At 44.0% G+C, this 26,514-nt stretch overlaps 1 protein-coding gene across 2 annotated transcripts in view; it reads left to right on the forward strand.

The window, feature by feature from the left end:
* ripk1l (receptor (TNFRSF)-interacting serine-threonine kinase 1, like) overlaps window positions 1-26,514 on the forward strand; it is a 54,370-nt gene that overhangs the window by 23,961 nt on the left and 3,895 nt on the right. For both annotated transcript variants that reach the window (XM_078539537.1, XM_078539538.1), the window contains exons 5-11: window positions 4,269-4,497; window positions 5,529-5,678; window positions 9,097-9,173; window positions 10,508-10,610; window positions 18,337-18,936; window positions 21,205-21,303; window positions 25,062-25,217. In XM_078539537.1, coding sequence (XP_078395663.1) covers window positions 4,269-4,497; window positions 5,529-5,678; window positions 9,097-9,173; window positions 10,508-10,610; window positions 18,337-18,936; window positions 21,205-21,303; window positions 25,062-25,217 — 1,414 coding nt within the window. The remainder of the gene's footprint in view (window positions 1-4,268; window positions 4,498-5,528; window positions 5,679-9,096; window positions 9,174-10,507; window positions 10,611-18,336; window positions 18,937-21,204; window positions 21,304-25,061; window positions 25,218-26,514) is intronic.

The raw sequence follows: 26,514 nt of genomic DNA on the forward strand, positions 1-26,514 counted from the left end.
TCCTTCAATCACCATTACAAAAACCAGAATATCTGCTCACTATCACATTGCTATTTGTGGAAGTTTGCTGTGTGCAAATTGGCTGCCATGTTTGCTACATTACAACAGTGATTCCACCTCAAAAGTAATTGGCTGTAAAGCACATTGAAATGTACCGTGGTCGTGAAAAGTGCTACGTAAATGTAAGTCTTTTTTAAATAAGTGTTTGCTCATTTTATTATGTGTTATTCTGAACACTGGGTAGCACAGCTCAGGAAATTCCGAATTGGAGAGTAAATCTCTGTCCAATTCCATCAGACAGGCAGTGGGCATTGGAGATTGTTGCCCATCTGAAGGTTTCAATGCAAGGTGAGCCAAACCGGGAGTCAAGAGGAGGAGAGACAACCCTAGTAGAAGGGGTGGGGGCAGTGGGTGTGCATCTGGGGGGTGTTGGACAGAAGGAGGAATGGGTGAGAAGATTCTGTAGGGCAAAGTGGAAAATTTGTGTTCCCCCTGGCTTCACAAGAATTTGTGCCACAGCAGGATTTTCCTGTATTGTTTTCAGAGCTGCATGCAAGAGACCCTTTGAGGAGAACTGGTTTGACTGCTCAGCTGTACTGGACAGAGTCTGTGTTCTGTATAGGCTGTCTGACCATAAGACCATAAGACATAGGAGCAGAAATTAGGCCATTCTGCCCATCGAGTCTGCTCCGCCATTCATTAATGGCTCATAAGTTTCTCAACCCCATTCTCCCACCTTCTCCCCGTAACCGTTACCAATCAAGAACCTATCTATCTCGGTCTTAAATACACTCAATGACCTGGCCTCCACAGCCTTCTGTGGCAATGAATTCCATAGATTCACCACTCTCTGGCTAAAGAAGTTTCTCCTCATCTCTGTTCTAAAAGGTCTTCCCTTTACTCTGAGGCTGTGCCCTCGGGTCCTAGTCTCTCCTACTAATGGAAACATCTTCCCCATGTCCACTCTATCCAGGCCTTTCAGTATTCTGTAAGTTTCAATCAGATCCCCCCTCATCCTTCTAAACTCCATCGAGTATAGACCCAGAGTCCTCAAACGTTCCTCATATGTTAAGCCTTTCATTCCTGGGATCGTTCTCGTGAACCTCCTCTGGACCCTGCCCAGGGCCAGAACATCCTTCCTGAGATACGGGGTCCAAAATTGCTCACAATATTCTAAATGTGGTCTGACCAGAGCCTTATAAAGCCTCAGCAGCACATCCCTGCTTTTATATTCTAGTCTTCTCGAAATAAATGCCAATATTGCATTTGCCTTCCTAACTATCGACTCAACCTGCAAGTTAACCTTAAGAGAATCCTGGACTAGAACTCCCAAGATCCTTTGCACTCCAGATTTCTAAATTCTCTCCTCATTTAGAAAATAGTCTATGCCTCTATTCTTCCTGCCAAAGTGCATGACCTCACACTTTCCCACGTTGTATTCCATCTGCCACTTCTTTGCCCATTCTCCTAACCTGTCCAAATCCTTCTGCAGCCTCCCCACCTCCTCAATACTACCTGTCCATCCACCTATCTTTGTATCATCTGCAAACTTAGCCAGGATGCCCTCAGTTCCTTCATCTAGATCATTAATGTATAAAATGAAAAGTTGTGGTCCCAACACTGACCCCTGCGGAACTCCACTAGTCACTGGCCGCCATCCTGAGAAGGACCCCCCTTATCCCCACTCTCTGCCTCCTGCCAGACAGCCAATCTTCTATCCATGCTAGTACCTTGCCTCTAACACCATGGGCTCTTATCTTACTGAGCAGCCTCCTGTGCGGCACCTTGTCAAAGGCCTTCTTGAAGTCCAAGTAGATAACATCCATTTGCTCTCCTTTGTCTAACCTATCCGTTACATCCTCACAGAATTCTAACAGATTTGTCAGGCATGACCTCCCCTTGATGAAACCATGCTGACTTTGCTCTCTTTTACCATGCACTTCCAAGTATTCTGAAATCTCATCCTTAATAATGGACTCTAAAATCTTACCAACGACCGAGGTCAGGCTAATTGGCCTGTAATTTCCCGTCTTTGCCTCACTCCCTTCTTAAACAGGGGGGTTACATTAGCAATTTTCCAGTCCTCTGGGACCCTCCCTGACTCCAGTGATTCCTGAAAGATCACCACTAATGCCTCCACTATCTCTTCAGCTATCTCCTTCAGAACTCTGGGGTGTAATCCATCTGGTCCAGGTGATTTATCCACCTTCAGACCTTTCAGTTTTCCTTGGTAATGGCCACCATACTCATCTCTGCCCCCCTGACTCTCTTGAACTTTGGGGATGTTACTCGTGTCTTCCACTGTGAAGACTGACGCAAAGTACCTATTCAGTTCCTCCACCATTTCTTTGTTCCCCACTACTACTTCTCCAGCGTCATTTTCCAGCGGCCCAATGTCTACTTTTGCCTCTCTCTTACCCTTTATATGGCTAAAAAAACTCTTGCAACCTTCTTTTATATTACTGGCTAGTTTACCCTCAGATTTAATCTTCTCCCTCCTTATTTCTTTTTTAGTTGTCCTCTGTTGGTCTTTGTAGGCTTCCCAATCCCCTGGTTTCCCACTGCTCTTCGCCGCATTGTATGCTTTCTCTTTAGCTTTTATGCTGTCCCTGACTTCCCTTGTCAGCCATGGTTGGCTCGTCCTCCCTTTAGTATGCTTCTTCTTCCTAGGGATGAATCGTTGCTGTGTCTCCCAAATTACTCCCAGAAACTCCTGCCAATGATGTTCCACTGTCTTTCCTGCTAGGCTCATCTCCCAGTCAATTCTGGCCAGCTCCTCCCTCATGTCTCTGTAGTTGCCTTTATTCAACTGTAATATCGTTACATCTGATTCCAGCTTTTTCCTCTCAAATTGCAAGGTAAATTCTATCATATTATGGTCACTTCCTCCTAAGGGTTCCTTCACCTTAAGCTCCCTTATCAAATCTGCCTCATTACACATCACTAAATCTAGAATTTCCTGTTCCCTAGTGGGCTCCACCACAAGCTGCTCCAAAAAGCCACCTCGTAGACATTCCACAAATTCCTTTTCTTGGGATCCACTACCAACCTGATTTTCCCAGTCTACCTGCATATTGAAATCCCCCATGATCACTGTAACCTTGGCTTTCTTACACGCCTTTTCTATCTCCTGGTGTATCTTGTGCCCCATATCCTGACTACTGTTCGGAGGCCTGTACATAACTCCCATTGTGTTTTTTTTACCTTTGCGGTTCCTCAACTCTACCCACACAGATTCTACATCATCTGACCCTCGTCATTTCTTGCTATCGATTTAATTTAATTTCTTACTAACAAAGCTACCCCACCCCCTCTGCCAACCTGCCTATCTTTTCGATAGGATGTATATCCTTGTGTATTTAGCTCCTAGTCCTGATCCCCTTGCAGCCATGTCTCCGTAATGCCCACCACATCATACCTGCCAATTTCAATCTGCGCCACAAGCTCATTTACCTTATTTCGTATACTGCGTGCATTCAGATACAACACCTTCAGTCCTGTGTTTCCCGTCCCCTTTCTCATTGTTGTCCCTTTATCTGATGTGCTTGTAGTTAGATTCCTAGCCCTTTCCAAACACTCTGTCCTATTTTGTGTTCTGGAGACTTTAATAGCCTCTCCTGGGCTCTCCTTTCTTTTCAGTTTTTTCATAATTTTCCACGAAGTTGAATCCACCCCCCCACACGCTAACCTGCTGCTTTGTTTCCCATTAGTCATACTTCTTGGAGTTTTACCCTTCCCTCCCCCCCCCCACTTTCTAGTTTAATGTCTTGTTGACCACCCTATTTACCCTTTTTGCTAGAACATTGGTCCCAGCAGCATTGCTGATATTGGCAGACAACATGTTGAAACACCAATCCCCCGACATTCTTCTCTATAAGATTTTAACGGATGCCTTAACCTGCTTTTAAGAAAAATGGTTCAATGCCTTTTATGCACAGAGGAATACCACGCAAGCGCCTTGGGGTAAATTTACTCACAGAAGGCATAATTGAAGGGAATGCGGGTCAGAAATTGGTGCTGCAGTGTTGTAGCCCCACCTCTAACCCCTGTTGTCTTTGGGCGTGTATTCACGTGGGGGATACAAGATGGATGAATTTACCCACCCAAGTGTTCATCCAGCAACATCAACAAGTCATTTTGATCCTCATGGGTACGGAGTTTTAAAAATTGGAAAATTCTCAACTACGGTTCACTGTGGTTCTCTGCAAACTACACAATACATGCCAGAGAAGGTGAAGCTTGGACTGTTACTCTCTTCTCCTTTTTAGATTGCAGATCTAGGTGTGGCAATCTTTAAAACCTGGAGTCGGTTGACCACTGAAGAACAAAGGAGAAGAAGCCAAATGGGGTCAAAGCTGAAGAACAACGCGGGCACATTGTCCTACCTGGCACCTGAGCATCTGCGTTCATTGAACACGAAGGCCACAGACAAGTCTGACGTGTACAGCTTTGCCATTGTAGTGTGGGTGATCCTGACCAACAAAGAACCATATGAACGTACGTTACACATTCTGAATAGTGCCCCTCACTAGCTACCTGTGATTCATTGCTTCTCACTCTTTTGACATCATATTTGTGTCGTTTTCGATACAATTGTTAAAAGAAAGTTGTATCAATAACGAACAATAGAAAATAATGCTAAATACTGAAGAGGGTACCCCCTCCAATCCAGCAACTACCACATAGGCCAGTTGAAGAGGAGAAGTTACAATCCCCGATCACGTAGCGACCACAGAGACTCAGGCTTCCTTTAACCGGGTTTATTCAAGCACATGCAAGGGAGCTGCAATCATTCCTAAAAATAAAGACCCAGTTCCCAGATTGATTACACTTCATTACTTTTGTACTTTTTTAAAATCATAATACATTTGAGTACTTTTGAATACATCCAATCGGTAACCGACACACCGGTCCCATGCTAACTCTATCCTAGTGAGTACATAAACATGTGATTTTGCTAACCAATTATTCTAAAGGGTGTATACATAATTATATTATCCAATCAAAATTAAAACACGTATGCAAAGACCTTGGTTCTCACAGCTCAAGACTGTGTTTCATCAAAGCCTCCTCTTTGTCTATTGTATGTCTTCCCATATCTAAGCTAAAACCATCTGCTCCTCCCCTATGTGAGAGGGGAGTGTACTTAATCTATTTTATGTCCTGCTTGTGTCTTCAGCCTGACTCTCAAGGCTGTGCAATGTTCATCTGGTAATTGTCAACACTTAATATGCTTAGCAGCCATGTCTGCCTGGAGATTTTAAGTGTTCTTCAGTAAATTCTTAGTGTTCTCTTTTAGCATTTTTAATCTTCTCCTAACAGTATCTTAAGTCATTGTGAGTCTCCAAGTGTTTGTGAGTCTGAGCACAAGTTTCACCTGAACAGCACCCGACACGTTCCTGTCAAACACGAAAGCAAATTTTCATCAGATTTTGGTTGCTGGTTAGATACTGGCATGCTGTTTACAAATGATCCATCGTACATTTGCATTGCATATCAGATTTTGATTCTTATATCTACCCCCTCAGATGCACTGAATGATGCCCAGCTTCACCAGCTAGTTGTCAGTGGAGATCGACCTGATATGAAAGAAATTCCTGATGAAGCGCCTGAAAAGATTGTCTGTTTAATGCAGCAGTGTTGGGAGAATGAGCCTGAGAAGAGGCTGACGTTTGAAGGTGGGCACTTGTATGAGCTCTGACCCTTTTTCTCCTGAGGAAATGCTGAGTGGAGATGTCCTACTTTGGAAGGCAGGCCAAAGGAATTACATTACAGTCATACACACACCTTCTAGTGGCTGATGGTCCAGCAGTGACTGGCTGCCCAGCCTTTTGATCAAAGAGTTTTATGTATTGCATAAGTCAAGTCTAACTAAACTTTATAAACTTTGATCAGTTTAGAGAGTTTTTGAACACAACACTGAACTTGAATGTTTAGCTTCAGTATGTGTTAACTAATGTATCAATTTTATGAAGTTACACACAGGGTCTAGTGCAAGATTTAGTGATGTCAGGTAGCTCCCATAAATGGTCTGAGCACCTTGTTCGTACTGGAGGTTACTCACACCGCCCTGTATCTACCTAAATGATGACCGAGCCTCGTGATGTAACAATAGCAAGCGAGACTGGATCCACATATATTTTTTTGCAGGTGTGTTTCTTCAACCTAGGTAACACCAGATGAGGTAAAGTTTGGGGTTGAATCACCAGTTGCTTTATTCCACAGTTAGGTGAAAGATAATGAGCAGCAGGTATTACCAGGGTCACTTGGCTCAGTCAGGACAGCTTGTATTACAAAATAAAGAACATGTCAGTGACACACACACACATCCTGCTTTACTTGGATGAAACTTCAACTGAATAATCTCTGCATCCTGCCTAACAACTTGGGGCAAAACATTTCTGCCTGTTTTTTTAATCTACTCTCAATATTTCGCTGCCTGGTTGAATTGTTGGTGGTTTAGGCTCTAACTTTTAAAGTATTTCTCAATAGGGGGGTAATTTTAATTTTGAGCAATACTGTATTCCCTTTCCATTAAGATCAATCGACGGGACACACGAGCAGCTTGTATAATAGGCAGTCAATTCAATATCACTCCACTTGACACCGTCGCCCATCGTTAAACGAACCCCAGTATGTAAACACCAACAAAAAAAACCTGTCCCTCTTCTACTTTTCCCCTCTCATCAGAGCTTTACTACACGTTTGTAAGATGCCTTTCTGACAACGGAGACAATCTTTTGACTCGTCTAACGTTGAGGCTTAAGGAAGAAGCAGCTTCTGATTACCATGGCAACTGCCTCCTGCCCGAGTGCCATTTTTAAATTTGGGAGAAAAACCCCTTATTTTTCAAATGATAAAATTAATGCTTTTCTTCTAAAAATTTTTTTTTTTTTTTGGAAAATCACTTTAAATAAAATCCACAAATGAGGACCTCTTTCCTTAGCTTCCCAGAATGCAACTTGGTTACCACTGTAAAAGGTTTTTAAACACATGTCGTGAAGAGTTCACCTCGCAAAGCCCGATTTAGGAAAATAGTGAATTTAGCAATGTTTCTGCTGCTGGGAATCCCTGAGGAATGATTGCGATTTTAAATAAACCATGAAACTCGAACATATCAAGTTTTCAGTGTTCCTTGGCCAATATGTGTGTATAAAAAAAAAAAATTTATGAACGGGTAAAAGAAGTTGGATGCTTTGAAATATAGGCAGTAAAGTACAATGAATAAAACACAGGATTCTACTGAATGTGTGGCTGAGATTCTCCGGCCCTCCCCCACTTCCCCCCTCCCCCCCCACATGACTGCCAGTTCCAACCCTCAGCAATTGGCCAACTCTTCAGTGGTGAAAGCCAACATCTTTCCATTCTCTCTCTGATCCGTGGTATGTACCAGGCCCAGATAGCACCTGCACTTGTAGACGTTATGTGGTAACTCGTGGGAAAATTGCAGATAGACCCTAGCCTCCTTGTGCCTCGAGAACAGTCAGACTCGAGAAGCGAGTCCAGGTGGGCAGTTTGTGTGACTGATGTCTGGATGCCTCCAGCAGGCTTGAGGCCTCCTTCTGAGATAAATTTGTGACGGTGCAGAGTGGGACAAGGTATTAGTCACAAGTCAAGCAGAAGTTCGTCAACAAGTATGCATTTGAAGCGAAGTAACTCACAGGGCTAAGAACCAAAAGCAGAAAGTGCGATTTAACTCTTTTTATTTTGGCCAGCACAGATACAATGGGCCAGATGACCTCGATCTGTGCCATCAATTTCTGTGAGGAGAAAGCAGCAAAAAGATGGTAGGAATGCACAAAAGGATTTCTTTATGTATTCAGTGACATGATGATAAAAACAGGGAAGCGTCCCTTAAACCAAAGTCTTAACCATCTGGTTAAATATTAATAGAACCCCATGTAAGGGAAGTTATAGAATAATCGAAAGAGACGTGGAATAAAAGGGATTGTAGCAACATGGGTACAAAATTGGCTAAGTAATAGAAAACAGAGGGTCAGTGGGTACTTTTCGGGCTGGAGGAAGGTTTGTAGTGGAGTTCCCCAGGGATGGGTATTGGAGCCTTTGCTTTTCCTGATATATATTAATGATCTAGATCTTGGTGGGCAGGGGACAATTTCAATGTTTGTGAATGATACGAAACTTAGAAGCATTGTAAACTGTGAGGAGGACAGTATAGAACTTCAAAAGGACATAGACAAGTTGGTGGAGTGGGCAGATAGGTGGCAGATGAAGTTCAATGTGGAGAAGTGTGAGGTGATGCATTTTGGTAGGAAGAACATGGACAGACAGTATAAAATTAGGGTGATATTTTGAACGGGGGTGCAGGAGCAGAAAGACTTGGGTGTATATGTGCATAGATCATTGAAGGTGGCAGGACAGGTGAAGACAGCAGTTAATAAAGCATATAGTATCCTGGGCTTTATTAATAGGGGCATAGATCACAAGAGCAGGGAGGTTATGCTGAGCTTATATATCACACTAGTTAGACCTCATCTGGAGTATTGTGTACAACTCTGGGTGCCACACAATAGGAAGGATGTGAACGCATTGGAGAGAGTGCAGAAGAGGTTTACAAGAATGGTTCCAGGAATGAGAAACTTCAGTTATGAAGATAGATTGGAGAGGTTGGGACTGTTCTCTTTGGAGAGGAGAAGACTAAGAGGAGATTTGATGCAGATGTTCAAAATCATGAGGGGGCTGGATAGAGTAGATAGGGAGAAGCTGCTCCTGTTCGTAAAAGGAACGAGAGGGCACAGATTTAAAGTGATTTGTAGAAGAAGGAAATGTGAAGTGAGAAAAAAACTTTTTCACACAGCGAGGGTTCAAATCTGGAATGCACTGCCTAGCAGTGTGGTGGAGGCAGGTTCAATCGAGGCATTCAACATGGCATTAGATGATTGTTTCTATTCAAATAATGTGCAAGGTTATGGGGAAAAGGCCGGAGAATGGCACTGAGTCATAATGCTCATTTGGAGAGCAGGTGCAGACACAATGGGTTAAATGGCCTCCTTCTGCACTTTAACAATTCTGTGGTTGAAGCCAATATTCCTCCTTTTATATCTAAACTGTAAAGAACAACCTTCTCTCTTTCAGACTGTGACCGGCAATTCCGGCCATTCTATGACGAAGAGCTACGTAAAAATATCGATAACGATGTGAAAAAATTAAGAGTAAGTATTGTTCTAAAAAGTGAATGATCAAATATTCTGCATTAATTTTAATAATGCGAATTTGATTTCCTTTTTAAAAATATGAATCTGAACAGTATTTGTCCTGAAGACGAAAAGGCATCTGCATATCATAGCTGAATTGTTAGCGATGCATTGATCGTATCGTCTAGGTTTAGACAGAATTTGGAACTTCTGCTACAAGTATAATTAAGTAAGACACTTGAAATCTTGATTAAGTGTTAAAACAATGATCCGGGTCAAAAATTGCCATATCACATGGACCACGTGATTCTTATTAAGAAAATTGCAACAGATCCCTTTTACAGTTGATTAAAAGTCCTTTTCGAGCGTTCTCAGAATCAATTGCAGATTCCACAGACGTTTTAAAGAAATTGCAAATTTTCCTTACTCGCTACGGCTTCCGGGTCAAAGGTCATCACACCGTCAAAACTAATTTGACTGGTTGTTCATCTAATTTGAATGTGCCGCACGCACTATCCCCCCAAGTCCCCATCTTACTGCAGCTCATCAGGTTTATTCCGAGTCCAACAATCTCCACGACCAAGGACAAGAACAGCAACATCATCAATCGGGAACTCCAAGTACCCCTCCCAGTCACCAAGTGCCTCGCCTGAGACATGAATCTTTTCATTGCCATTTCTTACTTAACAGCGTTTTATGACCTCAGCACCAGAAGGTTTGAGTGCTTCACGAAGGAAGCCCACTATCGCCTTCTCGTGGCAGTTTAGCAATGAGCAATAAATGCAGCCTTACCAGCACCTCCCACATCCCAAGACCATTTTATTTAAAAATTGCTGCTCCTAGCACCTTCCTGTGTGAACGCCATGCTTGCCGACATAAGGGTGAGTACATCTCAGAAAATTAATTTGTTGAAGGTGAAGTACTTCGGGATGTCCTAAGAACACAATACATGGCCCATATGAATGCAAGTTTGAATTTCATTGAAATGTGGCACACTTGGAAAATTTTATAATGCCTTTTAGCACGATTACCAAAAATCATTTACCGACACAGCAAACTTAGGACGCTCCGTAGAAAAGAGAAAAAGAAGAAAATACTTTCATCGATCAAACACCTTTTTCATACGGCAGAGAACTGTCGGAATATTCCAAAGCCCTTCAATACGGTCAGTTACTAGGTTCAAGGGCCACAGCTGTGGCTACGCAGAAGAACTCGCTGTGAACCTCTCCTTAAAGATAAGCTACTCGGGGCTAACAGTCGGGAATCAGACTCCGAGGAGGTCAGTCGTGTACCTGGTATTCTCTGGCCTTCCTCACAGCGCAATTCATGTACCCATTTTCCCCCTCTTTCAGGAATTGTCCCTGAAGAAACCAACTGCTCCAAGAGAACTAGTGAAAAGGATGCAGTCTTTGCAAGTGGACTGTGTCGGTCTGATGCCAGACACCCCTACAAAAGGTAAGTCTCGTATCTTGCGCGATAGCAAGTTTATTCCTCTTGAATTGTGAACAACATACAATGCTAATTTTTCACACGTCCATATTAATTCACTTTTGAGGAATTTAACACTGAATTTAAAGATTAATTGTTTATTGCCATCCTTTGTTTCATTGCACCAGAAAAATGCAAACCACTCAGTTCCCAAAGGTCCTCCATATAGTCATAAAGACAGAAAGTGCTGGAAAAACTCAGCAGGTCCGGCAGCATCTGTGAAGAGAGAAACAGGGTTAAAAGTTTCAAGTCCGTCCGAGTCATACGGACTTGAAACATTAACTCTGTTTCTCTCTCTCTCCACAGATGCTGCCGGACCTCCTGAGTTTTTCCAGCACTTTCTGTTTATATTTCAGATTTCCAGCATCCGCAGTATTTTGCTTTTATCTCCATATAGTCAGGTTTGTTAATATGACCCAAACCGGTTGGTGAAATCGAAACACAGAGCTTTTCTATACAGAAAGAGTTTTATTGACACGTGTGCAGTCTCACAGCTCCCCTTCCACACCCCCCTGTGCCCCAGCTATCCCCTATTTATACTCTTTGGAAAATAACAGTAAAATAAATAGACTGCTTAAATAATTGACAGCTTCTTAATGAGTCACTAACAAAAAGACAAAACGTTTAAAGGAAACTTAACAAATCCAAATTAAAATGTCATTTCTGAGGCTGACGATGCACCTGCAGCAACCACAGGTCATGGAAGGCCTGAAGAGTACCTGTGGACGCTGCGTGCTCCCTCTCCAGGGACATCTGGGTGTGAACGTATCCCCTATTTATACTCTCTTGTGTAGAACAATTAAAACAAATGAACAAATCAAGGACAAATTAAAGGGGCAGCCCCTTAAAGGGATACTGCAATGAAAAAAAAGACAATCTCAAAGGAAACTTACAGAATTCAAATTAAAATGTGATTAAGGGGATCTGTAAAGCACCTCAGCTACCCCCTATTTATATGTGCTCAAATGACTGGATTAAACAATGCCCTTCACCTGTGCATCTTGACAATATAATTAACATCCCATTAACAATATTGAACTTTTTTTTCTGATTCCTGCATTTCTCCCCAGTTTCCCTCTCCTCTTCCTCTCCTGAAGGTGAGATATTCTTGGCTGGAATACAGTTCCACTGGTGCCAGGGTCTCTCTGGTACTTTGTGTGAGTCAGTGTCAGCAGTAGCTGAAAAAGAAAGACAGACTTGCATTTATATGTTGCCTTTCACAACACTTTACAGCCAATGAAATACTTTGGAATTGTAGTCCCTGTTGTGACTTAGGAAACCAGGCAGCCAGTTTGTGCACAGCAAGCTCCCACAATCAGCAACACGACAATGGCCAGATAATCTGTTTTTATCGATGTTGATTGAAGGATAAATATTGGCCAGGTTATAAGCTGGACTCCCCTCCTCTTCTAACTAGTGCCATGGGAGCTTTTGCATCCATTTGAGACCCTAAAAGGGGCCTGGGTTTAACATCTCATCTGAAAGACATACCCTTTGACAGTGCAGCACACTCTCAGTTCTACACTGGAGAACTGTCAGCCTTGACTTTTGTGCTTTAGTCTCTACAGTAGGACTTGAACCCTGACCTTCTGACTCTAGTGCGAGTGCTACCAGCTGAGCTGTGGCTGATCCTATCCTTGCCTGTTGACTGTCCACACCTTCATTTTCAGCAAAACGGCTGAATGATGATCAGGAGTGGGGACTCTAGGCCAGTTTTCTCATCCATATCAGGGGTGGTGAGACCAATAGTAACATTCCCACTGTCGCTCTAGCTGCGATCAGTAAGCTCCACACAGCGTGGGTATCACACCTGGAATCATCCTGCTTTGTTTGGGGTAGCTATTCATAGCCTTTGCCAGTCGAACCATCGACAAAACTTTGGCCACTTTCCTTGACAATAAAGTAAATCATGTCTTATTCTGATATGTATATTTGGCATAGAAACCTACTTGCTACCTGAAGGTGTGTGAGTGTAAGGCCATAATATAAATTTTATAATGTGAGGGAAGTTATGGTACACTGTCACCAGAAAAGTTTGTAAATATGTCATAGGAACAGGGGACGCTGTACTAGAAGCCGTTGTATTGGATGCTTATTTTTACAAATGAAAAGAAGCACTTTAACACACAAAGTTCATATCCAGTTTTTAACCTGGTTTCTCTAACACCGCCTCCCCTTTCTCCCTTCCAATTACAACTGAGATGATGCTCCTTTCTCTCTTAAAGCAATGGTACTTCGTACAAAAAACTCCCCAGAGCTGCAGAAATCTTTTTCTTACTGTGAAAAAATACCTGCACATCTAAGACGATGCATTAAGAATGTTTTACGGTCTAACAGGCTATCACTCTTTCACCTGTAGCTTCAAATATTTCACTCACTCTCACTGACTCTCTCTCTCTCTCCTCTCCCACTCTCTCTCCTCTCCCACTCTCTCTCCTCTCCCACTCTCTCTCCTCTCCCACTCTCTCACACACTCTCACCCCTGTCTCTGCTGTCTTTCTCACTCTCTTTCTCCTCTCTCTCACACACACACTCTCTTTCTCTTCTCTCTCTCTTTCTCCTTTCACTCTCTCAAACACACGTTTTATTTCCTCCAACTATCTAAAGCTTCAAGTTATCTAACCACTTTTTAATTTGTCCGACCTTCTCTGCTACTGTTTTCTGTTTGGTTGGTGCTTGCATTTTGGTCCTTCATCTACTTTCTCAATAAGATTTAGGTTATAGCTCATTCCTGCTTTCTGTGCAGCAACAGTGAATTATTCTGTCTCTCAAGCTGCATTGTATGTGAAGTTTCAGTAGCAGCAGTGATTACCTACAATTATTGATCCGCTTTTGCACGTGAAAGAATTGGACCATGCACAGCCCTTCAGTCTTCAGAAAGAACAACACAAATTTGAAGAGGTAAAGCATTCTTGTCTGATCTGGGATTAGCTCAAAACTTGTTCGGTGCCCCACCCACCACCGTAAACATTCACTCCCTCCACCACTGACGCACATTGGCAGCAGTGTGTACCATCTACATGACGCACTGCAGCAACTCACCCAGGCCCCTTCGACAGCACCTTCCAAACCCGCAACCCCTAACACCTAGAAGGATAAGGGCCGCAGAAGCATGGGAACACCGCCTGTAAGTTCCCCTCCAAGTCACTCACCATCCTGACTTGGAACTATATTGCTGTCCCTCACTGTCGCTGGGTCAAAAGCTGGAACTCCCTCCCTAACTGCACTGTGCATGTACCTACACCACAGGGACGACAGCGATTGATGAAAGCTCATCACCACCTTCACAAGGGCAATTAGGGATGGACAGCAAATTGTCAGGGCTTACTAGTGACGCTCTCATCCCATGAATAAATTTTTAAAAATGGTGAGTGACCTTGTCAGTTAGTCCCACTCACAAGGCCACTCATTAAAACAAAGGCAATTCTTAATACAGGGGCTTCAATAATTGTGAGGAATGAATAGCATCATCTGTCGTCAGGATGAAGAGACCCGAAGGGTGCGTTACCTTCCTGGGGCCAGGATAAGGGGATATCTCAATGGGGCTGGAAGGGAATTTGGAAAGGAATAGGGCAAGACCCAGGTCTGTGGTGCATGTGGCGCTGAATGGCATCGGAAGGAAGAGGAAGGAGCTCCTTTTGAGGGAGCGATGGGAGCCGGGAGTTAAATTACAAAGCCCGGAGGATAACAGTCTCGGGATTATTACCTGAGCCATATGTAAATTGGCACAGGGACAAACTGATTAGGAATCACTGGGACACGCTACCCCTGAGCTGGACTGGTGGGAAAGGTGCTAGTGGAAAAGGATGAATAGGGCTGGAGAAAAGGCTTCAAACCAATGAAACGGGGGCAGGAAGGGCTCGGGCAGAAACCAAAAATACTTAAAGATTTAAAAAATGATGATTGTGAAGTCCAGGTCATCAATAGCATTAAAGGTAACATAATACTTCAGATTCAAAAATAATATTGTGGTGGTCGTGGCTTAGTTGGTAGCACTCTTGCCTGTGAGTCAGGAAGTTGTGGGTTCAAGTCCTTCTCTGGTGACTTGGAGTGCTGCACTGTCAGAGGGGCCCCTCTCAGGTGGACATAAAAGATGCCGTGGCACTATTTTGAAGAAGAGCAGAGAAGTTAACCCCATCATTTATCCCTCAATCAGCGTCGCTAAGGAAGAGATTATCTGGCCATTATCAGTTCGCAGTTTTGTGGGACCTTGCTCTGCACAAATTGGCTGCTGTGCTTCCAACATTACAACAGCGACTACAATTGAAAAGTACTTCATTGGCTGTAAATCACTGTGGGACACCCTGGGGTTATGAGAGGTGCAGTATATAACTGCCAGTCTTTATTTCTGTCGAAATAAATTTTTGTCACTTCTGTTGTAAGGAGTGTGAGAAGTTAAAATGTGTGTCCAAAAGCTATATAGGCAGGATAAGGTCTGTTGTCCAGTTAAAAGTCCTATGCATTAATGCAGCCAGGCTATGAAATAAAACAAATGAATTAGAAACAAATACAGCTGACATAGTGAGACCTGACTCTGAACTGCACAAGACTGGGAAGTAAATATTCCAGGTTGTAAGATCTTTCAAAAGGATTGTGTAAATGGGACCAGAAAGTTGTAATGAGATGTTGATTAACTAAGCCAGTGGGCAAAACTGATAGATGGAGTCCACCATGGGGAAAGGGCATTCATCCCACTTTGGACCAAAGAAAGATAGATGAGAGAACTTTCTAAACATTGAGTAGCTGGGAACTGTGGAATACACTAAGTCCTCTCTTAACATCGACTCACTTAACATCGTTTCACTTTAAGGTCATTAATAAAGTAGTATCAGTATAACCATTTAACATTGTCAGTTTAATCATTTAACACTGTCAGTTTCATTTTAATGTCATTTGCCATAGACTTCCACTTCTGTGGCCTGCTTGCTCACGTGACTTTTTTTTCTGCAGTTCTTCCACCCTTTCCCTCAGCCTCTCTTCCTCCTGCTCCTGGCCTTGCCTCTCCCAGCCTTACCGACTCCCATCCTTGCCTCCCAGCCTCTGTTCTTACCTTAATCCTTGGGCTCTGTCCTTCAGCAGCTCCTGACTTTTGGCTCCCCTGCTGGCTTTGCTTCTGAACTTGCACTGAAGTCCTGGGCTCCATCTAGTGGCCGAAGTTGGTCAGTGCAGGTAGTTCTTGGACTTCAGCTGCTACCTGCACCAACCAACGTCTGTCACTAGATGGAGCCTGGTCAGCCTATAACTACTGCCGGCTGAGATGAGCACTGTAATTTTTTTCAAAGAATTTAATTGAATTCTTGTAATGTTTCTTTTTTTACATTTAGTGATCTTTTTATTTAGCAAGTTACTTCAGCTAGAAATGCACAGTTCTATTGTGTGGTACTATATTTCAGCTTGTACTTTGGGTTTTTCTGGGTGAGAAATGTCTGAAGGACATCACCAGCTTTAACATTGATTCCTGTGGGAATATATGATTCGCTTAAAGTTGTTTCAACAACAAAAAAAAACATGATTTCCGGGAACGCAACCACAACTTTAAATGAGGACTTACTGTAGCTGAGAGATTTAGGGGCTCAAGTACAGAAATCACTAAAAGCTAGTGGACAGGTTAAAAAAATAATATAAGGTTAATAGAATTGTACATCTGATTAGACTCCATTTACAGTAACTGCGTACAGTTCTGGTTGCTGTACTTCAGGACAGGGATTTGATCTTGGAGTGGGTGCCATGTTGTTTTGCCAAAATGATACTGGGCTAAACTTTGAGGGCAGGCTGCATGGACTAGGCTTGTGTTCCCTGGAATGTAGGTGTTTGACAGAATCGAAGGAGTCCAGAATGAGAGGGCATCATTTTAAAGTTAAACTAGGCCATAGAACCATAGAACACTACAGCACAGAAAACAGGCCATTCGGCCCTTCTAGTCTGTGCCGAAATATTATTCCGCTAGTCCCATTGACCTGCACCCAGTCCATAACCCTCCAGACCTCTCCCATCCATGTATCTATCTAATTTATTCTTAAAGCTTAAGAGTGAGCCCGCATTTACCACGTCAGATGGTAGCTCGTTCCACACACTCACCACTCTCTGAGTGAAGAAGTTCCCCCTAATGTTCCCCCTAAACCTTTCCCCTTTCACCCTAAAGCCATGTCCTCTCGTGTTTATTTCTCCTAATCTAAGTGGAAAGAGCCTACTCGCATTTACTCTGTCTCTACCCCTCATAATTTTGTAAACTTCTATCAAATCTCCCCTCATTCTTCTCCACTCCAAGGAATAAAGTCCTAACCTGTTTAATCTTTCCCTGTAACTCAACTCCTTAAGACCCGGCAACATCCTAGTAAATCTTCTCTGCACTCTCTCAATCTTACTGATATCCTTCCTGTAGTTAGGCGACCAGAACTGCACACAATACTCCAAAGTTGGCCTCACCAATGTCTTATACAACCTCACCATAACATCCCAACTCCTATACTCAATACTTTGATTTATGAAGGCCAGTATGCCAAAAGCTTTCTTTACAACCTTGTCTACCTGTGACGCCACTTTCAGGGAATTATGTATCTGAACTCCCAGATCCCTTTGTTCCTCCGCACTCCTCAGTGCCCTACCATTTACTGTGTATGTCCTACCTTGGTTTGACCTTCCAAGATGTAACACCTCACACTTTTCCGCATTAAATTCCATCTGCCATTTTCTGGCCCGTTTTTCCAGTTGGTCCAGATCTCTCTGCAAGCTTTGAAAGCCTTCCTCGCTGTCCGCAACGCCTCCAATCTTAGTGTCATCAGCAAACTTGCTGATCCAATTTACCACATTATCATCCAGATCATTGATATAGACAACAAACAACAATGGTCCCAGCACAGATCTCTGAGGCACACCACTAGTCACAGGCCTCCAGTCTGAGAAGCAATCATCCACTACCACTCTCTGTCTTCTCCCACACAGCCAATTTCGAATCCAGTTTACAACCTCTCCATGGATACCAAGGCCATTCAGGGTTGATGTCCAGAAAGCACTCCTTCACATAAAAGGATAGTGCGAATCCAGAATTCTCTTTCCCTTCCCCCAAATAGCTGTCAGTCAAAAATGTAAAAACTGCAACGGATAGATTCTTGAGTTAACATTTTGAGTCCATATGACTCTTCAGAGAACTCTGAAGAAGCCAGACTGGACTCGAAACGTTAACTCTGTTTCTCTGTCCACAGACGCTGCCAGACCTGCTGAGTTTTTTTCCAGCATTTTCTGTTTTTATTTCCGGTTTCCATCGTCCGCAGTATTTTGCTTTCATTAATAAGATTTTTTTTGGGGGGCAAGGGGAATTGGGGGTTAAGGGAGGTCTTGTGGTGCAGTGGCAGCGTCCCTACCTCTGGGCCAGAAGCCCTGGGTTCAAGTCCCACTTCAGATGGCCACGGAAGGTACATTCGTAACATGGCCAAACAGGTTGATCATCAGCCTGTAAATCCTTCCAGTACGCCTGATGACAGGTGGTAAGAGCGGTAGAGTTTCCTGGTCAGCCATACTGCAGAAGGCAACGGCAAATCACTGCAGTACTTTGCCGAGCACAATCATGGACCAATCCAATGGAAGGCCATGGTTGCCTCTTAGGGCATGGTACCTGAAGGAGGAGGAATTGAGAGTTGTGGAGCCAAGGTGTGCAGATGCAGATGTAGTAATGATGTACTTTTAAACTTTACAGATGATCCAAACTCCTTACATAGCTCACAAGGAATTGCTGCTAACAGCCGCGCTCTAGAGGCAGCATTCTCCTCTTGTAAGCTCAGTGAACCCGCCGAGTGTGAGCCTGACAGTGGGGTTTGGTACGATGACGATGACACGCAGGTAAGAAGAAAGCTCGACGAGGAACTGAATTACCACCTGACGGGCAGCCGCCTGGATGCTTCCATTTCGCCAAGTAAGATCGAGCAGATCCGGCTGGAAAGGAGCAAACGGGTTTCCAACGAGCCGGTTTTCACAGCCCAGCCCCACGTTTCAGCGCCTTCTCACCGTCTCACAGCCGGGCCCAGTACAGGGCCGTCTGTGGACCTGTATGGCTCCCAAGATTCGAACTTTCATCAGGGGCAGCACAGAATGGCAAACGCCTCCCTAAATTATATGGGCCGTTCAAAACCCGTCAAGGAAGAGACTGGTTGGCAAGGCGCAAGTAAAATAACCCCTACCGGAAACCCTGTTGGACAAGGGGGGCTTGTGTACAGAACTCCACGCCTTATCCCCGTTACAGAGACTGGTAACCCGCAAACTGGTCAACCCAGCAGCTGGACTCCGTATCAGCAGACAGGTAATGCACTGCTCTGTTAAATTTCTGTGAGTTACCTTTCGAGGTCAGTTTATTCTCTTTTTAACCCGCTATCCGGCCTGGTGAACATCTCCTCACTGGTCAGGACACTGTGTCAATCTGTTCGGAAGGGAGCATCCACGACACAGTGGGCACAGTACAGAAACCTCCCACTGGTACTGCTGCACTTGCAGAGACTCTTCTTCACAACTTTAAAGATAATACCGCAAACAACAGTACGGCGCGATGGCATCTCTCAGGTTTATTCCAAACCAAGTAGAAGGACGTGCACAGAAACCATATACCCTGCATTGACATTAGTAAGGAGGGGAGGATGAGAAAGTGACCTGGGAAACACGTACTGGGTGGGGGGGAGGGATTTAAATTGCATTCAAGTCGCAATGTAAGGGATTTAACAGTCTAATGGAAGCCTCAACTCTTAAATTTTGTTCATCCCACTTATTTATACATCGAAAAATGTTCGGAAAGTCTTTGATTTTCAGGGGGTTGTAATAAGTCAATTATCTGTCCCCCATAAGGAAAAAAAAATTGCTGCCGACAAAACCAAACGTCACATAGACACAAATAAAAACCAGAACGCGATGGATGTGCAAAGCTGGTCGGTCAACATCCGAAAGGGAAAGGTGTTTCAAAAAGAAAGAAACACTTGCGTTTATAGAGTGTCTTTCGCAACCTCAGGGCACACCAAAATGCTTCATGATCAATGGGAGTACTTTAGAACTGTGGTCACACTTGTAAATTAAGAAAGGCGGCAGCCGTTTTGTCCGTCGGTAGCTCTCCCCCCACACAGCAATCTGATAAAGACCAGATCATCTGTAGTGAGGTTTCAGCTCAGACCCTTCACCAGAACCCAACATAGCTTCAGTTTTCCTTCTTGTATTGGGGTCCATTTCCTTTAGGGAACAGTTTGACTATTCAAGTCCCATTTCAAGGACTTGTGCAATTCCTGTAAGCTGACCCACGAGGGTACTTGCGAGCGAATCCTGCCTCCTCTGACCAATCGTCCTACACATAAGACTTTAAACTCCAGAGGATATTAGAAACACCTTGAAGAATCTGAAGAAAATTAGTTATATTATCCTGGCCAATATTAATCCTGCCACCAATATCAGCAAAAACATTAACTGACCATTTATATCATTTATGGGAAGTTGCTATGTACAAAGTAACTGTTCCATTTGCCTACGTAATGCCTGTCATTGAACTTCCAAAGCCAATAACTGTTTTCAGGCATTCCTGAGATACTTGTTATGAAAGGATTATATGAGCACATGTTTTTAACGCACATAGAAGCTATGGTTGTACCTTCAGTCTCTTTCTTTTCATGTAACTTTGTGACTATTTAACACCTGCCAAAAGGTTTGCCCTGGAGAGCCTGTTTCTCTGGTTACTGCTCCTGAGAACTCTCATTCACACCTTTGTCAATCCAGGCTGAACTAATCCAACAGTGTCCCTACCAGCTCCCTGTGTTGCAACATACATGTTATCCTGTACATCCCATGCACTTGGGAATCTTGACACCTACAAAATAAACACCTACAAATAAGCTTATACGTTGAGCAGAAGCCGGCTTTCTTGAGCTGAGGCTTGCTTTCCATGGGGTAAGTCCCAAACGTGGTGCTTTTTCAAACTAGGCTTACATTAATAGCTTGATGCTGGTTGTGGATAGATGATTGATTGATCATTGGTAGGATTTGGAGGTATAAACATTTAATACATGCCCATGGGGCAAGCAGTCCCCGTTGATCCACGTTGTCTGTGGATCAGAACCTGGGTTTGGTCTCCGATGTAGAGATCAGCAGTCATGGTCTTATCGAGTGGTAGTGTAGGCTGAAAGAGCTGTGTGGTCTCCTCCGCGCCCTAATTCTTTTGTAAGAGTTGGCATAGCTATGTGGCTGGCTCCTTTTCATGAAGTGGAGGTTTGCTAGCTCAATGAAGCCCATTGTAGCATTGATTAATTCTGTCTGGACTGAGAATGGCTGCTTTCACACAAACTTGGTGTTAGTCAGTGATAGTCCTGGCCAGGAGGGCACAGTGCCCGGGAATGCCTGTATCAGATGAACTCTCAAAAGAAGTCAGTTTAGACATTTGAGAACTATTAGTGTCAAAGGTTCGGTATGAAAACTTTATCTTCCAATTATCAGTAATTAGCTTCCACTTAGGGGAAGCATTGTTCCTCAGAATAGAAATAATACTTTTACAAATCATTCAGAATCGATTTTTTTTCTCTCTATTTTGCTTCGTGTTCAGGAAATAAAAATGAATCTGGAAGTTATATTGGGAATGTTCTTTGGAATCATCCAAACCAGCTTGTGCCAACGGAAGACAACTTCAGCTATCTTGGCCAAGGTAAGGCTCTGTTTCAGCTGGTAGTCAGTCATTAACCATCCAGCTAGAGAGCTAAAGTCACTCATTGGAGAAACTATTCTATATAGGGACTGGACCAGACTGGCACAACAGAATCTGGACAGCGTTTTGCGGTCTGTAAAATGTGACTCGGAGCAGAGTTTTCAGATGGTGCTTTTGTTGTATACTGATGTACAGAGTGTTAAGAGAAGAATTATGTCCGGGACTTTCAAACAACACGTTCCTAGTCTTGGACTAGGAATTAGCGAACAATATCCCATTGGAGGTTAAGCCAAGAGGGAGTATGGAAAATCGGTCACTTGTGCTCCCCTGTTGTCTCTCTGAGCCTGATTGAAGAGAATCGTGCGACTGGGGTTAGACTGGAATGCCGATGGATTTTCGTATCGTCTTATGAAAACGGTTCCCAGTTAAACGATGCCTCCAATTTAAAAATTCTCGCCCTTGTTTCCAAATCTCTCGAAGGCCTTGCGTCTCTGTGTCTCTCTACCCTTCTTCAGCCTTACAAGACTGGGATAAATTTTTTTTTTTTTCTTTATTCTTTCATGGGATGTGGGCGTGGCTGCCAAGGCCAGCGTTTGTTGCCCATCCCTAACTGCCCTCGAACTGAGTGGCTCGCTCGGCCGTTTCGGAGGGCAGTCAAGAGCCGACCACGTTGCTGCGGGTCTGGAGTCCCATGTAGGCCTGGCCAGGTGAGGGCAGCAGGTTTCCTTCCCTAAGGGACATTAGTGAACCAGATGGGTTTTTATGACAATGATAATCTCATGGTCACAATTCCTGACACTAACTTTATATTCCCAGATGTATTAACTGAATTCAGATTCCACCAGCTGCTATGGTGGGATTTGAACCCATGCCTCCAGAGCCTTAGCTTGAGTCTCTGGATTGCTAGTCCAGCGACTTTAACCACTACACCCCCACCTCCCCTAACTACCCCTAACTACCTGCTCCACCAATTCGGTCTCTTTAGTATCCCCAGTTTGAATTTCTCCACCATTGGTAGCTGTCTTTAGCTGCCTGGGCCGCAGGCTCTGGAATTCCCTCCATAAAACTTCCCTCCCCTTGACCTTGTTTTCCTCGTTTAAGGCGCTGCTTCAAACCTGTCTTTTTGACCAAGCTTTGGTCATCTGCCCTATTATTTCCTTAAGTGGCTTGGTGTCATATTTTGCTCAATGATGTCTCTGTGAAGTGCTTTAGGCGTTGTATTATGTTCAAGAGGCTATATAAATGCGGGCTATTGTTGTTATGATACCAGAGCACCACTATGTGGTGCCACATTGTGTGGGAAGGTACTTCTTGTTCTGTTTGGCAAGTTCCAGATCTCAGCCTGAGGACTGAGAGGAAAATACTGAATCGGGTTTGGGCCACATTCCCGCAGGGAGGCAGTGATTTAGCAAGTTGATTGCCCAAAGCACCATACGTTCAAGTCCTGGGAGCAAAGTAGTCAGCTCAAAACGCAAGTTAGTAAAGAAGAAAAAAACCTAGGATGTAAAAGCACTCAAAACTGGGGGTGATCTTTTTATGTGGGAGTTCAAACTCTCTTACAAAATTTAACACGGCGGGGGAGGGGGGTGGAAAAAAGATTCAGTTTGGCTTTTGGAAAAAAAAAGGAACCAAAACTTGTCTTTATAGCATTTCAGCAGAGAAGGGAAGAAAATAGGACGCTGTGCGGTCTCTTTGCTCGTGTAAGTGTCTGCACTGCCTCGTAATCGCAGAGTCACGGTTTCTTATCTCACACGGGGTTTAAGGTTCTCTGCTAGTTCTCTGGGGAACCCGTTAAATAAACTATTTAAATTAGCGGGTGAATTATGAGGGTGCACAATTAAATTTTATGCAAAGTGTTATTCGGTGTATGAACAGAGAGAAGGGCACCCACTACAGAAACTGAAATGCTAGAAATCCTGCACTGAACTCGTGAAGAGTGTTTCATGTGCAAATTGTTTTTTAAAAGGCGTGCTAAATTTATATACTGCTAAAGTTAGGATTTAAAAAAAACAATACCTCCTCCTCGTACCATGTCCTAAGAGACATTGGTGACCAATGACTACTGCTGCACCACGAGACCTCCCTTAAAAACACTTAACAGTTTAATTTCTTATTTTGTGTAAATGGTTATATTTCTAACCGTTATAGTGATTATTAAATTAAATAAATGGGTTTTCAGTTTTATGCTGCATCTTTCATCAGGGCTCAAGGATTACGATTTTTCATGTTGAATTTCTTTCATTTATCAGAAGTCTTGAGCACCGAGCCATTGGGTATAGTTCTGGAAACTCTGGAGTCCTCCTTTTTTGTGTTCAATACCTGGTTTCCAATATTCCTCCCTCTCTCTATCTCTCTCTATCTCTATCTCTCTCTATCTCTCTATCTCTATCTCTCTCTATCTCTCTCTCTCTATCTCTCTCTATCTCTCTCTATCTCTCTCTATCTCTCTCTATCTCTCTCTCTCTATCTCTCTCTCTCTATCTATCTCTCTCTATCTCTCTCTCTCTATATCATCTCCTCCAGCCCTGCACCCCACGTTCCTCCAATTCTGACCCCTTGTGAATCTCTGCTCCAGCGCTGGTGGCCGTGCCTTCAGCTGCCTAGGCCATAAGTCCTGGCATTCCCTCCTTAAACCTCTCCGCCTCTCGACCTCTCTCTCTCCTCCTTTGAGACCTACCCCATCACCTGTCCTAATATCTCCCCCTGGCTCGGTTCAAGTTCCTATGAAGCATCTGGGAACATTTTTCTATGGTGCAGGTGTGAGATCCATGAATGTTGCTGATGGTTTTTTCTGGAACTAAAGTTCTTGATACAAAATTGTGGTTATTGGGAAATAGTTAAGAATTAAAATTCCTACCTGGCTTTCAATTGCGTTCTGCATAGCTGCGTCTGCTGTCAGGATGCTCACTCAAAAGGGCAGGATTTTGTGTTTGGGCAGGGACCCCAATATCAGGGTCAAATGAGGTTCGCAACCCTGCAGTGTGTGGGGAGCAGTCACCCGGAAGTGATTTTCCCTGAATTGGCCAATTAGTGACCAGAGGGCAGGGTCGTTATGGAAGACGGGCTGACTTTTGAAGCTGGAGGACCAGTAGGAGGCCCTCCAGCATTGATGAAGCAATAGGCTGCTTTTTCAAGGGGCGGCGGGGGGGGGGGGAAGAGAGAGAGAGAGAGAGCCTCCATCTTGAGGTGACCTCTCACTTCTAAATAAAATATAGCCTGAGCAGCTGGGATATACCATTGTGGAGGAAGAACCAGACGGACAGGGAGGGAGGTCAGAGTCTGCCTGGAGTGCTAGCCCACCCGCCAGTCTGCTTCTTGGAGGCCGCCTCCAGGTCACTGGCCTGGTCCCGAATGCCTTGGGGGTGGCGGGGGTGGGGGTTGGGGGGAGGGGTGCACACAGGCTGGCTGGGAAATTCCAGTTGGCCTCTGACAGCAGGCCTTAATTTGCCTAATTTAATTCCCGTTAATTTGTTCCACTTGCAGTAGGGTAACCCCGCCGACCCTCATCCCATCTCCCAAGGAAATGGCCCAGGGGCAGAACTGTGGCATTAAAATTGACGTGCTGGCCAACGGTGTGAATTTTCCCAACCCACCCCCCCCTCGACTACCTCTCTGCTCTCCCCCACCGGGGGCTAAAAGTATTGCTCAAAGTGTCTGGTTTAACCTAAAGCAATTGCATGAACACATTAGTCTCTCGCTTAGTCACGTGTTTATAAGAGGGGTCTTACATTCTTATCCCTTAATGATTTTTCTTTTAGAGGTAACATCAAGCATCTGTGTATCTAAGGCCAAAGGAATTCAGATCGGCAACAATAACACTATGAGTGTTGGAAAACAGGTTTTCAACACGGGAAAACACAAAAACTCCAAGGTTTCCAATCAGACGCTGAGTGTTCACCAGTTGGCCATTTTTGGTAAGTCAAAATTTTAAATATGCACAGAAATCAATGAACTGCTTAGAGGGGAAAATTAGCACAAGTGCAACAACAATGGTCTAGATTTTTCTGCATTAGTAGCTCATTCCCCAGTTGTTATGGAGCTAATTAGACAGAAACTTTCGGAGTCCATAAGCCTGCAGTTCGACGTGGCGTTTTGGGAGGTGCTGTGGAGATGCCCTGTTCCTGCAGAAGATTGGCCACACTGGTATCTCACAAAGAGGTTCAGCATTCAAATAAATGAAGAGCGTGAAGTTGCTTTACCTGCCCATTGGTACCCATTAAACATGCCCAGAAAAAGTTAAGCTTTTGTCCGTTCAAGTGTAAGTGAAATTTTAATGGTTTAATAAGTCTTAGGTACTGCCAAACACCCACTATGGCCCTGAAAATTTACTTTTACAAACTTGGAAAATTATCATTGGAGACTTTTTTTTTGAATTAAAATGGAAAGTAAAACTTCTTTTACTTTTTCTTTCTATCTATTTCATCTCTCTCTCTCTTAATCCCATCTTTCTTTTCCCTCTCTTTGTTTCACTTTCAATGATTTTACATTGAATTAAGTATTCTAACTTACGCTCTCTGGTTTAGATTCTGTGGCCTTGAAATTGGCACTGCTGATGCCGGTGTTATAGAAGCCGTGAACTTAAAAAAATAGTCAGGCTGGGATGTTTCTGGCCACCTTCCAATGGGGTTCGGGTGGCACTCTCTGACAGACAGGGCACTAGGGCAGGTGTGCCCTACGTGCATGCGGCGAAGCATGCAGATGGTGGCACCAAGCAGCCTCAAACACTGACTGGACACACAATCTGTCATTTGGGATGACGCAGGTCCAGTTCACACCCTCGCTTAAACACTCCCATCTGAACAGGGGACACCCCACCCCTCCCCTCCCCCAGCAAACCTTCTGGATTTTTCAGGGAGCGGATCTGGATCCTGACGAGGAAGGTGAAAGGAGTTGGCAGGTCTCTCAGGAGACAGTTGGCTTCAGCAATGGGGGCTTTAGTTGCTGAACCTCTTGGGTTGCTGCATCTTTTGAAAGGGGAGCGCGGGGAAGCGGGGGAGCGTGGAGAAGCGGGGAAGCGGGGGAGCGTGGGGAAGCGGGGGAGCGCGGGGAAGCTGGGAAGCAGTGTTCAAAGGGAGGAGGTATCCAGATCCCCTTCGCTCCGGATGAGCTATCATTGCGCAGATAATCAGACTCTGGTTCCTTGGAGATGACCCTCCCACATCACCATTGCTTCCCAATTCCCCTCCTTTCAATCCATCTGTTAAACACCAT

This window comes from Cetorhinus maximus, chromosome 3 (genome assembly GCF_964194155.1).
Source record: "Cetorhinus maximus chromosome 3, sCetMax3.hap1.1, whole genome shotgun sequence".
NCBI classification, from domain to species: domain Eukaryota; kingdom Metazoa; phylum Chordata; class Chondrichthyes; order Lamniformes; family Cetorhinidae; genus Cetorhinus; species Cetorhinus maximus.